The 16,254-nt window shown below is 42.2% G+C and overlaps 1 protein-coding gene across 3 annotated transcripts in view; it reads left to right on the top strand.

Annotated features, from left to right (window-relative positions):
• The window catches only part of RPA1 (replication protein A1), a 44,098-nt gene extending 32,085 nt beyond the window's left edge, over nt 1–12,013 (top strand). For all 3 annotated transcript variants that reach the window (XM_044993576.1, XM_044993575.1, XM_044993578.1), the window contains exons 13-17: nt 4,114–4,246; nt 5,594–5,770; nt 7,430–7,537; nt 10,476–10,562; nt 10,959–12,013. In XM_044993576.1, coding sequence (XP_044849511.1) covers nt 4,114–4,246; nt 5,594–5,770; nt 7,430–7,537; nt 10,476–10,562; nt 10,959–11,069 — 616 coding nt within the window. In that variant the 3' untranslated portion in view covers nt 11,070–12,013. The remainder of the gene's footprint in view (nt 1–4,113; nt 4,247–5,593; nt 5,771–7,429; nt 7,538–10,475; nt 10,563–10,958) is intronic.
• Nucleotides 12,014–16,254: the final 4,241 nt, after the last annotated feature.

Here is a 16,254-nt window from a genome sequence, read left to right as displayed (position 1 = left end):
TTACACCATGCAATTTTCGGTCACCCTTCCCTCCCACCCTCATTCCTCCCCATCTCTCTTCAGGGACCCTTCTCACAAGCAACTCCTTGTTCAGGAGGTTGAGAACCTCCTGTGCATGGGGCTGGTGGAGGAGATCCCTTGGGACCTACTCACACTACTTTCTAATTCCAAAAGCAAAAGGTGGCCTCAGATCCATTCTGGACCTGTGACGCCTCAACAAGTCTCTCAAAAAGTTGAAGTTTCACATGATCTCCCTGGCCTCCATTGTCCCCTACCTGGATCCGGGAGACTGGTATGCTGCTCTTGACTTGAAGGATGCCTATTTCCACATCTCCATCTTCCAAAGTCACAGACATCCTCCATTTTATAGTGGGCGAACGCCATTTCCAATTTACGGCACTCCCCTTTGGTCTCTCATCGGCTCCTAGGGTTTTTACCAAATGTATGGCCCCGGTGGCCGCTTACCTCAGAGGTTAAGGGGTCCTGATCTTCCCATATCTCAAAATGGCTCATCAAGGACAGGTCCTGGAACCAAGTATAGAGAAGCCTTGATCTGGTGCATTCCACCTGCCATGACCTGGGCCTGTTGATGATAAACGAGAAAAAATCCACCTTAAGGCCAGTCCAACGCAGAGTTCATTGGAGCGATTCTCAACTCCACGCAAGCCAGAGCCTTCCTTCCGGAGGTGCGTTTTCAGATTACGTCGGACCTGATTTCTCATGTGAGGAGCTGCATGCTCACCACGGCTCACACTTGTCTGCGGTTGTTGGGCCACATGGGCTCCTGTGCCTATGTGGTCAGTCATGTCCGGTTCCACCTCTGGCCTCTGCAAGTGTGGCTGGCGTCGGTCTACACCTCCCAAAGACATGATCTAGACCTGGTGGTCTGGATGCTGGATCACATCCTGTTGTCCCTGAACTGGTGGTTGGATGCTGGATCGGTGTTGCAGGGTGTCCTCTTTGTGACCCCATCCCCATCACTGACCCTGATCTCTGATGCTTCGGACTTGAGCTGGGAAGCCCAGCTGGGCGAGCTGAGCTCCCAGGGCTGATAGTTGCAGGATGATCTGGCCCTCTACATTAATGTCAGGGAGCTCAGAGCAGTTCCCCATGCCTGTCAGGCCTTCTTGCCCCACCTGAGGGGCAAAGTGGTGAAGGTCCTGATGGACAATACTGTCGCGATGTATTATATCAACAGACAGGGTACAGCCAGGTCATCAGCCCTCTGCCAAGAAGCTCCCAACCTTTGGCACTTCTGTGTGTGGCATGCCATTTATCTGGTAGCCACTCAGCTGCCCAGCACCAAAAATGTGCTAGCAGATTGCCTCAGCAGGATCTCTCATCTCGCCATGAGTGCTCCATCTGGAGGCGGCCAGTATGATCTTTTGGAAGTGGGGGACTCCCTAGGTGGACTTGTTCGCGTCCTGCCAGAACAGGAAATGCTATGTATTTTGTTTGCTCCAGGGGATGGACAGGGGGCCTCATGTACGCCTTCCTGCCAGTGCCATTGATCCAGAATCCTCGTGAAAATCAAGCAGGACAGGACGAGGGTTATCCTGATAGCCCCCAAGTTGCCTCGATGTGGACCTTTCAGTAGCCAGGCTGCTGCGACTCCCTCTCTGGCCGGACCTGCTGTCTCAGAATCACGGCAGTCTCCTGCACACGAACCTGGAGGTGCTGCATTTGACAGCGTGGCTGCTGCATGGTTACATGCGGACAAGCAGGAATGCTCGACCCTAGTGCAACAGGTCTTGCTGGGTAGCAGAAAACCCTCCACCAGTGTGACCTATCGGGCAAAGTGGGAAAGTTTTACATGCTGGGCCTCGGATCGGTGCTTCTGAGCCCAGCAGGCCTCCCTGCAAATGATGCGGGACTATCTCCCGCATCTCAAGCTCCAAGGCTTGTCACTGTTGTCACTCATGGTCCACCCGGCTGCTATTTTTGGCTTTCCATCCTCTCTTCCAAGGCAGGTCGATCTTCGCTCACAACATGACGGCCTAATTCCTAAAAGGTCTGGAGAGTCTTTATCCACACATCCGGGATCTGGTCCTTCTCTGGGATTTGAATCTCGTGCTGTCGAGGCTCATGGGGCCTCTATTTGAATCTCTGGCATCCTGCTCTTCTCCTTCTCTCCTGGAAGGCAGAGTTCCTAGTGGTAATTACGTCCGCCCGCAGAGTGTCTGAACTCAGGACACTTACATCAGAACAACCCTATACGGTGTTGTACAAGGATGTGGTTCAGTTGCAGCTGCACCCAGTGTTCCTGCCCAAGGTAGTCTCCCAGTTTCATACCGGCCAGGACATTTTCTAACTGGTCTTCTTTCCGAGACCCCATAATTCCAAAGAGGAGTGCAGGTTACATGGTCAGAGGTCTGGAGGGTGCTGGGCTTCTATATCGACAGGACACAGCCTTTCCATAAATCAACGCAACTCTTCATTGCTGTGGCAGACGGAATGAAAGGTCACCCAGTGTCTGCTCCGAGGATTTCGTCCTGGATCACAGTCTGTATCCGATACAGCTATGAGTGTGCTTTGACTAGCGCCAGTGGAGGCACATTTGATTACAGTACAAGTGTCAGTGGGCTTATTGGCTCAGGTGCCGATTCAAGAGAGCTGCTACCTGGTCGTCTGTCCACAAGTTTACATCCCTGGGACGATGCTGGCTTCGGCAGGGCAGTGCTGCAAGCTGCAGAACTGTGAACTCCAAGCCCACCTCCATTGGCATGGCATGTGAGTCACCTAGAATGGAATAGACATGAGCAAGCACTCGAAAAAGAAAAAACAGTAACCTACCTTTTGCAATGGTTGTTCTTCGAGATGTGTTGCTCGTGTCCATTTCATTACCTGCCTTCCTGCCCCTCTGTTGGAGTTGCCTGCAAGAAGGAACCAAGAAGGCATAGGGTTGGTGGCACCTGATATACTGGTGCATGAGCACGACACTGAAGGGGAGTGCCACTGCCGACCCTACAGATACCACTAAGACAAAAATCTTCTCACCGCACAGGTGGGGGCACGCGTGCATACCTAGAATGGACTGGACTGGACATAAGCAACACATCTCGAAGAACAACAGTTACAAAAGGCAGGTAACTGTTTTTTTCAGCAGATTATAACTTGGTCAAATCCAAACCAGTTTTCATCAGAACACTCAAAAGCACTTCTCAGTGAGGTCTGTCTTCGTGCCAGGTTTCAACTTTCGCTCCCTAACCATTTGGGCTGTAGAGCTGTGCAGAAAAATGTTGCAAGAATTTATTATGATAGTTAAGTGGTGTTCCATTCTTCTCAAAAATAGCTGAACTGTTATTACTCAAAATTTCCAGAAGAAAATCCCTTTTGTGCAAAGACTGAATATGAGAAACTTCTGCTTCAAAGTGAGTGGCTGAAAATGGGATTAGAATCAAAAGCTTATGCAGCCTTACCTATAATGGTCATTACTGCTCCTGTGGACTTCTGTTATTTCTTTGATGGATATATAACTAGTGGGTTTTTGAGAGAGCTTCTGCTGCCCAAATCAAATGTGCCGTAATTCAATTAATGGTCATGGCTGTATTGATGCAAGAGGCTACCCTTTTGTGGACAGTGGTCTCTGGGAGGTTTGACACAACTGAAATGAGCTTTCTGCTGAAATAAATTTGCCACTACATTGAAATCACAACATCACCTGAGCAGGGCTTGTAGCACCAGCTTCACTAACAGGCGTATTTGCTTATTTTAGCTCAAGAAATATGATCTATTAAACACTGTTTGCTTTTCTTTCAAAGCTGCAGGAAAGATAATAGCAGCATGTAATTTAATTCTAATTATGCAAATATTATCTGACTGCTTCTAAAATGCATGCAGTTCCTGGTTTGGCCACTAGCTGGCATCAAAGCTATGGACCTGTAAACCAGAATTTGTCCACCTTTGAGATTATAAAATACTATGCTAATTAAAACAGTATTAATTTATCCTGAAATTCTATTTTAGTGTAATATGCACATGGTACAGTAATTGTTTCCTGTGGAAGTCGCTGATAAAATCCCTCTTGTATTAAGTATGTAAAACTAAATATAAGATTTTGGATAAGTCTGGCTGGTTTGCATTCCAAAAATGGAAGAATCTCTGTGCTTTCAGGTTTGATTCTGAAGGACAGCTTTTGGAATGTACCTCAATCTCTGATCTGAGAGGTGGACCAACAATTGGGGGAAATACCAACTGGAAAACTTTGCATGAAGCTAAATCTGAAAATTTGGGACAAGGAGATAAGGTAAAATAGAGCTATTAAATGCAAACTGTGTATGCTGCATAGAAAATAAGTTAGGTTTTACATAGGTATGGTGTTTAAAGTTACCAGCTCTTGAGGGGAGATACCTGTGGAGACGGTTAGAACTTTTGATCTTACTGAGTTTGAACAGAGGTTAACCAGATCCTGAAGTTCATGGTATCACTTATTTATTTTTCATATTATAATAGCAGCTAGAATCCCCAACAGAGTTCTGGACTCTGTTTTAAAAAAAAGAAAAAAAAAAAAGAAGAAGAAGAAAGGCACTCTACGACCAAATAGCTTTCAATCTAAATAGATAAGACTAATTGTGGGAGGAGAAACAGGTATAAAGAGGTGAAGTGACTTCCCCAAGGTCACACAGCAGGTCAGTGGAAGAGTTACATAAGAACATAATGACGGCCATACTGGTTCAGACCAATAGTCCATCTAGCCCAATATCCTGTCTTCCAACAGTGGCCATGCCAGGTGCCCCAGAGGGAACGAACAGAACAGGGAATCATCAAGTGATCCATCCCCTGTCGCCTATTCCCAGCTTCTGGTAACAGAGGCTAGGGACACCATCCCTGCCCATCCTGGCTAATAGCCATTGATGGGACCTATCCTCCATGAATTTATCTAGTTCTTTTTGGGGTTAGAACCCATGTCTGAGTCACAGTTCAGTGCTCTGTTCATGATGTCACACTGCCTTTTGGTTTTGAAATTTAAATGCTAAAGCTTCATGGCATAAACCTACCAGCATCTAAAGGGTAGGAAGAGACTTTTCATATAGGTAGGTTATTCCATAATTGCCCATTATGGAGTTTTTTATGTCTTCCTCTGAAGCATCTGGTGCTGGCCACTGTCAGACAGACTAGACTTGATGAACCATTGGCATGGCAGTTCCTGTGTTCTTTTATTCTGCAGGCTGTGGTTTTACTGAATGTTAGTTTGCAGCACACACTATTGTATATAGATCCTCTGCCTTTTGTAATTTCACTCTCTAAAGAAGAATGGGGAAAGTATGAAATTTTGTTGATGTGAATGAACAACAGAACGTGAATCTCCAGTTTTGACTAGAGACAATGGGAAAGCAAATGTGCTCATTCTTATAAACTAAGGATTGTGAACATGGTTCAATGAAGATTTAGGGACTTCATTTAACTTAATAGAACCCAAGAGCAGTGGCAGCAGCAGATTTGAGTTGCAAGTCCCAGTGACCCATAAATGTGAGGTCTGTTAGTCATAAAAATCCAGCTATGGCCTTTCATGTTTTCCAATTCGTTTAGAACTCAGATTCAGAAAAAAAAATCCCAGTGTTTTGTGGGTAATGTTGCTCTCTCATTCTCTCAGGCAGATTATTTTAGCTGCGTGGGCACAGTGGTATTCCTGCGCAAAGAGAACTGCATGTACCAGGCATGTCCCTCTCAGGACTGCAATAAGAAAGTGATAGACCAACAAAATGGACTGTATCGCTGTGAGAAATGCGATCGCGAGTTCCCCAACTTCAAGTATCGCATGATACTCTCGGTAAGTAAAAGGATTAGGTGAAAGTGTTGATCATTGACCACATGCCTCGTATAAACATAATTATACCCCTGTATCTGAGAGAATGGGGCAGCAGAACAATGTGGTCCAGTGTGTATGGGTCCTGTGGATAAATGGGCATTAAGCAGCTTATGTGCTTAACCAAGCAGGTTAGGAGTGTTTCATTGATCTGATTAGCAGTTTGTTTCCTTGTGCTTCAATTAAAAGCTTTTCTTTATTCCAAAAAGTTTCAGGCTAACCCAGTTGATTCTGGTTTGCAAGTATGGCATGCAGTGCAAAACTTAGATGGCCCATATCTCTTCAGTTATGAAGATAAACTAATGTAAAATGGCATTTCTGGAGAGCAGTAATTGCACTTTTACAGCTGATACCTATATTTAGTTCATTCTTTTGTAGATAATGTTCTGCATCTCATGCATTAATGGAACCTGCTTCAGGATAGTGTGTCTGAGAATTGTTATTGTGACACCTGCTTGCACCACTCACATTGAGATTCTTTTCAGCCTTTACATTTATAAAATGCTTGAAAAATAGTGGGTTGTGCCTGCCTTTAGAAGTGCTGTGCAGGGGGGTCTGCTTGGGAGGGGATCTATTGCTGCAATTTCACTTTGGGTAATACAAAGACTAAATTAAACAGTGCTTCCAAACAGAAATACTCATCTTATTAGAAAATCTAAAAATGTACAAACTACCCTATGAATTAGTATTTCTACTGTGGAGTGTAGGGGGGATGTGGGAGGTGTGCTCATGAATTTCACACCACTTGAGTCTCCTGTTTTTCACAGAAGTCAGAGAATTCACTTAAGGATTTTGTTTGGTCCTTAACTTGTACCACATTGTTGCTCGGTATTGTGGGAGTCTCAAGGTAGTGTGATTTTTTGCATGCTGTTTTGCTGAAATACCTGGGTACAATTTGGTTTGAGATGGAGACATTAAAATTAAATTAGGACACAAATTGTTTTCTTAAACTGATTGTGGTGATAGAGATTGCAGGCTAAGATAAAGCTCCAGCCATGTCCATTCCCACGCATGTGTTGGCATCTGAGTTAGTGAAGACCCCTGCTGTTCTGTTGAAAGTACTATGCATCTGACACTTAAACAAAATCTTTGAAGTTTGTCATAGCCTGTGCATCAAGTTCCAGTTTCCAAATGTGATCTGTACACCAGGCTTCTGTACAGCAACCCTTCCTGCCTGAGTGTAGTGTGGTTGTTATCAATCTGCATGCAGCTGCTGCTCCTGTTAACTGGCATGAAAAAAAAGGTGTAGTGCTGCTCGCAGCTAACTTCAATCATTGCTGTGTTGCACTGAGGCTAATGGTCTGTGTTCTGCTGTCACTTACACTAGTACTTCACGGTGATGGTAGCATACAGCCATTTCCCCCATATGTTTAAATTACCAGCTTCTTGGCCTCTCCCTTTGACTCCGGTTGAAGCATGTTGCTAGACAGTCTGTACTGCCATGAAAAAGATTGTTGCACTTCATCCACCAATGAGTACAAATAGTTACAAAAGGCAGGGAACTTGAGGCTGCAAGAGTCTCACTTAAATTTTAAAGCTCTCCCCAGCTGTAAAATAAAACTTTGTTCTTGAGTTTTCTTGTGTGGGAGGCAATTGGATTAAATGGCTGTGGACTCTTTTTAGGTGAACATTGCAGACTGTCAGGAGAATCAGTGGGTGACTTGTTTTCAGGAGTCAGCAGAGGTCATTCTTGGGCAAAATGCTGCTTTCCTGGGAGAACTGAAAGAAAAGGTGAGTCAACTAGCTTGTTCTTTTACTTTAATTTAAAAAAAACCAAAAACTGTCTAGAATATACAAGATTCTGTTTCCATGTGTTTTGTCACATGGGGTTTTGGAAGCTACCAGTGGTAGCTGTAGCGCCACTGTGCTACAGCTACCCTCAAAAAGGTCTCTTGTCCTTTCTGATCCTGTAGTTAGACTTTTGTGACAATTCACTGACTCTAAAGGACCCTTGAAGGGTGTAGATTTGGATCCTACAGTGAGTTCTGTATGGACAGACCCCCATATGCACACACAACACCATTGAATTTAACAGGGATTTGCAGGGGCCTAGGGTTCCACTCATGTGGCTCTCATTGCAAGATCAGAACTTTGTTTATTGAAATGAGTATACAAGGAGTATCTGAGAGATTCCTGCTATGTTTAGCAGGAATTTGATTTTACCCATGGCTTCCTACTTTCTTGTTCACACTAGCCTAAGCTCCTATCAACTCGATTCTGAGGCTAATTTTACTGGTGCTGCTTAGTGGAATTCAGCTTTTTGGGCCTGACAAAAATTATGACTTTTTAAATAGTGCGTGCAGAGATGTTTTAGACATCTGTCTCACCAGATTAGAATAGTTTGATAATAAACCACTTAAGCTTTAATAAAAATGACAGTCTTTTCTTCTCTTTGTGTATACATACTTCTCCTCTACCACAATTTCCTTCCCCTCTCCAAATCCTCCCCCCCCCCAAAAAAAACCCAAAAAGCTTTTTCTCTTGAAAATGATCTTTTGATGTCAAAGCTCATATCAGACATGAAGCAGGTCATTCAGAAATACTTGGCTTATTAAACTGAAGTGTATTAAATGTTGCTGGACCCAAAGTCTTAGAGGAACTCTGTTGCACAGGATGGCAACATATTTTTAGCAGTCAGCTATATAACTTAATCTGACTTTATTTTGGAAGGATAGTAGCAAGTGGCTAAGCTGTCCGCCACTGAGGTGTGATGCTGGTCATGACCATAGTTATGTTTGTACAAGTTTTCATTTTACATCCCTAACTTAATGAAACCCTCATCTTTCAGACATATTTGGTCTCTGCCTGATTCTGAACAAAAATGGTTCAGCCAATTCTGAATCAGAGGAAAGTTGGGGAAATACTTTCCCAATTACCAAAAAAAACCAACCCCAAACAAACAAAAAAACTTGTAGTGTGGTGTTTTTTGTTTTTTTTTTTAAATTGCTCTATGGGGAAATAGCTTGGGGTAGAAAATTGAAATAGTACGGAGAGAGACCTTGTGGAGAAGCGATGCCTTTGATTGTTCCAGACTAAATCGATTTTGATTTGATAATTTTACGAGCCTCTAAAAACAGCATTCTGTGCATTCACAGTACATTTTGCCTGACTTTTTTCACTAAATGCTTGATCCAGTGCCCTTTGAAGTCAAGGGGAGTTCTTCCATTGACTTTAATGGGCATTGGATCAGAGATTAGGTGTGTAGCAAAGACCATGTTGCAAGTGTATGTGTAAGTAAACTTTCATCTACTTCTTTGCTCAGACCTGCCCAGGACCCATTGCCAAACTTTTCTGGGAAATGTGGGGCCCTGGTAAAAGGGTGGTTCTTCTGTAAGAGCAGCTTTCCCCACATGTCCAAGGTAACAGTAAGTTTGTGGCAGAGCTGGAAACAGATCCCTAGTGTAATGAGACTGGTGTATTAGCCACTAGCCAATGGTGACAATCAGGAAAAAATCACTTAAGAATGGATGTGCTTAATTATGTAGTGTTTAGAATTAGGTTGCTCCTGTTCCCCCATCTTTGTCATATCTTTTGAGATTGACAGATGAAACCACTATGTAGGTGCAAAATAGTATGTTTTATAGAAGAAATGAGACATATAATGAGTAGCTTGCTAGAGCAGCACTTAAGGGCAACAGGCTTGACTTTGGCCTGTGAATCATAAGACCTGGGTTCAACTCCCGGATCTGACAGTTATCTGCTCCTTGACTTTGGATAAGTCACTTTCCCACAGTAGCCCAACTCTATAATGGAGACATTAAAGCAGTATTTATATGCCTGTGTCACTCAGGGGCTGTGGGATCTAGTGAAATGTCTGTACAGTTTTTAAAATGTAAAGCTTTGGGGGGGGCAGAATTGCTCCCACAGCTTGATTTGATAGTGTATTGTACTTGAGAAATGTTATGTGGTCATGTAAGAAAAGTCTGTGGTGTTAGAATACACATGACGGATAGTTACCATTGCATTTGCAACCTTAACTTTTCCTGGCTTTTCTGTGCAACTTGAACAGTCCTTGTATGGAGATAGATATAGATATATATAAAAAAATCACAACACACTCCCTTTTTCTTGTGTGGTATCCTTTCAAATGAATGTGTCAGGATGCCAGGATACATGCGGCTTCACTAGATAATGTTAGGCCTGAATAAAGATGTAGCACTGTCTCTCTGCGGTCAGACAACGAACTTTGCTGTCGGGGTTGGAGTCCCTGACAATAAGCACAGAAGCTGAATAAGTCTGATAAGACTGTTGGCAGTGAAATGGCTAACCATCTTGACATTTCAGTGACTATAATTAAGCATCAGAATTAACCCCAGTTTAGAAGCACGGGGGACTTCACAGCTGTTGGTGATCTCAGTTTAGTTCTCTGCAAACTCAAGACAACTGTGTATTGTTTCATATGGCCAATCAAGAGTCTTCAGCATGGACTAGAAACTTCATCTTTTTAAAAATTTAATTTAAACTACAACTGCGGAAACTAAACAATTTGTTGGAAGAACAGTCCTCCAAACAACTAGATTTTACTACGCCCACACACTTCCATTGTCGCAGCTAGCCTATATTTTAACAAATTCCCTCAAACTTTACAGTGACTGAACTTTTCTGAGACTTTAAGGTGCAGCTGGATGCTTGAATTGTCGTCTCACGTCTGTCTTTGTACTCCTCACAGAATGAGCAGGCATTTGAGGAAGTGTTCCAAAATGCCAACTTCAGCTCATACGAGTTCAGGATCAGAGTCAAGCTGGAGACTTACAATGTGAGTACCCCCACCAGGTGGATGGGGGCATATAGCTTTGCTATATTTAGACTAGATTGACAGGAAGCTGTTTTCTTCTTTTATGCTATGGAGTGGGGGAGGGGAAAGAGCAGCTTCCAAAGGTGAACAGTGGCCAGCCTAACTAAAACAACATGGAATGAGAGAAGAATCAGCATCATTCTGTGATGCTGCTTTTCTTCTTACTCAGCAAAATCTAGCTTTTCACTTTGTTTTCACTGGAACTATTAGCTCTGGAAGCCAGAACTTCACAATGCTGAGTAAACTTGACACCAAGAGTAATGAAGCTACTTTGAGCAAAGGGAGATTAGAACTCGTTTGTCTGAAGCACTGAGCCTCAGCTCTCCCTCTCTTACATACAACTTTTCTCTTTCAAAGGATGAATCTCGTATTAAGGCCACAGTAATGGATGTGAAGCCTGTGAACCACAAAGAATACAGCAAGAGGCTGATCATGAACATCAGAAAAAACGCAGTACAGCTAGGATAAGAAGGATGGTGTTGATTGAGCTGAAACTAGAACTTCCACACAGAATAACTAAGGAGCTGAAGTTAACTTGATTTCTTCCCACCCCATGTGACAATTTGGCATTAGTTACACAGTGCATGGTAGCCCTTTATAGTGGGTAAGTGATTTCATGGAATCCTATGTGCAGATATCCCAGTGGTAAGTTAAAAGAAAGTGCACTCAGGAGGCCTTGGTGTATTGTGGACTATCTTGGTCAATTAAACTATGGCAGAGCTAAAGAGGAATCGCTAGAAAAACTGATACTAGTTGCTCCTGCAGGCTTGCAACCTGTATTAAGATTTCATTCTTCAGACATTTTGTATGCCTTTGCTAAAGTAACTTTGCTCTCTTCAGAGATTTAAAGCTAAATTACAGAGTTTTTACACTAGAAGAGACTGGTGATACCCTTGGCACTTTTGACTTGTTCTGAAGTGGGTGAGAGGGAGGGAGAGACTGTCATGCAGCTTTCTGATGTGGACTAAGGAGAAAGGGCCTATTAGCACGAGTCAGTCAGTTCTTCCGCAGAATTCAAAGGCTTTCTCTTTCCACAGGTGCCAGGCAGTTGTTAATGCTTGGAATGGCAATATGGTAGAATTATTAATCAAAGACACATCTCTCATATCTGAAGAATATCCTTCCTTCAGGGGTTATCAGACTGAGTCAGATGGGTCTGATATTAATCAAAATCCTCTCTTCTGGGAGAGGCTGATAAGCATTGACTCTCTGTCCCCCCAGGGAAATCTAGGCAACTACAAAGCATTGCTTTAGTTTTCACTTCACATACTTCCCGCCTTATACATATTTCTTGTGCTGGTGTTTAATTTCTTTGTTTTTGTTTGTAAAAGTGTTAATCAGAAACAAGTTTTTAAATGGGGGGGGCACTTTATGTTAAAACTGTGTTTCAATAAACAATAACAATAAACAACAAAGATTTGTTTTGTTCCTGTGTTGTTAATTCTGCTTTCTTTGAACTGAAGATTTCTCATTACTGGAAAGCAATTAATTAGCTTCATAATAAGTGTTCACTTGGGGGAAACATTACCTTTTTTTCAAACTCTAAGGTTAGACTGAGGAATGGAGATTTGTCTGCCTGATGTTGGCAGCAATGAAAATGCAATGTTTTTTTTACCATTTCTGTGCCTGCGAATGCTGATGATCTGGCACTTTGGGGATTTTTATTGACGTTTACACAGCAGTCTAAAGCTAACCAGGCTTTGAGATTTGTACAGACAGTGAGCTAGTACAGAAAACAGTAATTATGCTACTGGGCTTTTCAGTCAGCAGAGCATGCTAGCTGTGTGTGCTCCTAATCACATTAATTATGTGTTCCCTGGCTGCAGCTCACAGCTTGGCATTTGCTGCACAGCTCCAAACATCCAGGCAGTATTGCGGTCAGTTTGTGGTAGCAAAACTGAGTTTTGTTGTAGAACTGTAGCTTGTGTGCTTGATTGGTACACTCTTTACTGCCTGAGATGTCCTGTTTGTGTCCTTCAGTTTGTGGGTCCTTTTATGTTCAGGAGCTCTAAATGCCATTGCTGATAATGGACATGAATGGCATTTTCCCAGGTCCATTAAATGCATGGACAACTCTTTTTCCCTTTTTGGATTCTAAAGGTAGTGAGTAGATTGCACTTGGTTTTTTGCTGATGCTTCAGAATTTTTATGGAAGTACTTGTTCACTCTGACCTTGCTTGTAAAGCATTGACTAGAAAATTACAGTCTTCAACACCGTTCTGGATTGACAAATTGTGTGTTAGGAGTGATAATCTGTCTTTCCACTCTGCTAACCAGTCTTTTAGTTCTGCTCCTCTCTTATACTTCACCTCCCTCCCAATTTGGGAGTACTGAAAACAAGGTGTTAACGTGAAATGTTCCTATGTGTGGTGAGCCCTTGAGTTTATTTCTCTTGCTCTCAAGTTGGGGGAAGAGGTGACACATAGCTATTGCACAACTGTTGTGTGGACACATTTTTACTGGGGTGTTCCAGTGAGAAAGCAATTGCCAAAGCTTCACTTTAGATTTCTCTTTGGAGACGCACCAAAAACAGGTGTCAGTGTTTTTTTTATTTTTTAAGAGTTTGTGTTCCCAGAGGATCTTGTAAATAGATTCTGGCTCTTGGACCTTATATTTTTTTGGAAGTATAACAGCAATAAAGGCCAATTATTTTATTCTGCATAATATCTTTCACTTATGGATCAATGTTTCTGTCATAGCCACTTTGATATCTCTGTTAAACAATTAAGAAAAAAAAATCTTGCCTTTATTTTATAGTACTAGAACTCCCCTCATATTTTATTGTGCAAGAGACTGAAAAAATAGTAACAGGTTTCCGAGTAGTAGCCGTGTTAGTCTGTATCAGCAAAAACAATGAGGAGTCCTTGTGGCACCTTAGAGACTAACACATTTGGGCATAAGCTTTCATGGGCTAGAACCCACTTCATCAGATGCATAGATTCTAGCCCACAAAAGCTTATGCCCAAATAAATGTGTTAGTCTCTAAGGTGCCACAAGGACTCCTCGTTGTTTTTGAAAAAATAATCATCTCATTTCTGTCTATTTCCATTGTTCTGTGCTTTCTGTTAAAGTCCTCCTAGTCTGTGGTGTGTTGCACTAACTTTTTGAACTGCCTGGTCAAAAATTCCCCCTGCCCCTTTTTGGAAGATAAAAATATTGATTGAGGTATTTAATACACTAATGAAAACCACAGTTATTGATTATATAATTAATATACTGTCTAAAAGTGAAGTTTGGCAGCACTTATGGAAAAGCTGTATTGACTTGTGCTGCCTTGGCAATGTGCCTTGCAGGTTTTATTTATAGAAAATGATACAGGTTCCTCTTCAGGTAATGATTCAATCCTACTTTCTACTCGCCACAAACTAGAAAGCTCCTGTTCCCCTTACTGGCTCTCTAAGATTTTCATTTATCTTTGGGGGACTAAAATGTTTAGCATTTAGCTTTTACACCTGTTGTACTAGCTCTTAATACCAAGCTATTCTAGTATATAGGTCTATTTTTTTTTTCCTTCAAATTTATCAGGTCAGAGGTCTCCAAAAAGGTTTCCATTTCCTATAAACAGCTATACCCCGAATTAACTTTGGGTTATGTAAATTCTTAAGAGAAATTAGTACAACATAACCAATTCTGCCCTTTTTAAAGCAGATCTGGTATGAAAAAGCCACACTTAAATAACAGACGTTCTGATTTAGGCTCAACCAGAGTGGTGGTCAGTTTTGCATGGTTTTGGTTCAAGCCAAGGTAGCCTTTAATATAATACAGGAAAGAAGGCTCGGCATCTTGCCACTGAAGAACAGACACATCTTGCTTATGGGTGCATGCCTGCCTTGTTTCATGGGCTCAGTGGCACTGCCCATGTGACTGAAGGGTGATGGGAGTGTCACTGGCTTGGTTGGCTTGTTAAACCAGACCCTACTAATACTCTGAGACACATTCAGCCTTGCTTCTCTCTTTGTGACAATATTGCCTCCAAGTTTAGGTTTATATGTCCTCCTTGGTGTTACGTCACAAAGCCTGTGTAAAATTTGGCAGGGAAATAAAGCTGCATTTTAAAAATTGTTTTAGTTTGTTCCAGTGTCATGTGAAATGGTTAAATTTCTTAAGACCAGGTGAAGTTATTTACATCCAGTTCAGAAGCTGATAACTAAGGTTTTTTTAGATTTCAAGCAGTTTTTAAAAAAAATTCTTCCACTCCCAAGTGTATCAGCTTTCTGGTAATTGGCGCTTGTGCTGTCATTAAAAATGACAGTTTTCTCCAATAACATTCCTAGTGCTTGTAAAATGCAGCTAACGTAACCTATATTTAACTTGTATTATCTAGAATTTCCTTTCAGTGGTCGCTTATTCCAGAGTCGTGGGGTGAATAGCTGGATACTTTTCTCTGTGTGAACATAGCACCCTCTAACCTAGTTAAGAGTTAAAGATTTTACCCAAGGACCGAACTGGTCATAGCTTGTCATAGCTTCCCCTGTAGAGGTTTATTTGTGTTTTCAGCCAGTCATGGAACAAAGACCATCCTTTTTGGAGAGAGAATGCCCTGCCCTGATGCCTATTGTAATAAGGCCCAGATTTTGCTGGTTTCTTACTAAAGGCCTTTGAAAGGACTTCTTACTCCCACATTGCTCCAGCCAAACAAAACCCCTTTTCTCTTTGTGGTTGGTTGAAAATGTTTGTCCATGGAAACATTAAGGTGCTGTCCTGATAATTGAGATGCTGTATCACAATCTGCTCCTCTCCTCTGCCTGGAAGTGTTCCACACAGAGCCCTCTAATTAAATAGAGAATGGTTTGCCATGTGAAACTGCCACTTCTGAATCTAACTCACTCATTTCAAAAGATGCCAACACTATCTTTATAGCTATTCTTAATAATTTTCTCTTGAATTGGAGCGGTTCTAACCTCATATTTTGCTCCACCAGTTGGTTTTTTTTGGTGTTTTTTCTATACTTGGAATACTTGTATAGGGGTTTGTTGGGGGTTTTTTTGGGTGTAGAAATACTCATTAGAGTAACTCTTAAGGGTATAACTTTGTGAAAGAGTCTGTTAGGGCTGCTCTGTACTCCTTTACAATAGGAGTACGTGCAGGCTCTTAGCACAGAGCTCTGTCAATCACATGGCTGTCACATTGAGAGGGTGCTTGAAGAGCACCACTGCCATCCCCATTTGCTCGAGAATGAAGGTGTTTAGGCATTTTACTGGGTTAACATCAATTTTGCAGACAGATGTGCGTGCTGCAACCACCCTCTGCACATGCCTATAATAGAAACCATTAGCTCCTGGGTGCTATCGAAGAGCTAGAGTGACTAGGAAGAAGGTGGGGTACTATTAATGCATGAGGCATGATCCAGATAGGACAAAAATAGCATAGCAGATTACTAGATAAAATTGGCTTTTACCTCTTCTTCATCCTTCTTGCAGTCTCCTGCCAAACTTCAGCTTTTAAGTCGGTACTCAGAGAAATTCGCTCTTCTTGTAAAGATGCCTCTTGTTACCAGTTAAATCAGTGACTATTTGGCAGAAAATCCGAGTAGCTAGTATCATTATTTATTACCTTCATTACCTGCTGCATTGAGTGTTCGATATTAGAGGCTTCTACTTACCCAACTAAGCATCGCAAAGATATTTTGTCTATCTTCTAGTGGTTCTATCTG

The sequence above is a fragment of the Mauremys mutica genome, chromosome 19 (assembly GCF_020497125.1).
Source record: "Mauremys mutica isolate MM-2020 ecotype Southern chromosome 19, ASM2049712v1, whole genome shotgun sequence".
NCBI classification, from domain to species: Eukaryota; Metazoa; Chordata; order Testudines; family Geoemydidae; genus Mauremys; species Mauremys mutica.
Note: the sequence above shows the minus strand (reverse complement) of the source record. Positions and strands in the feature narration are given on the sequence as shown.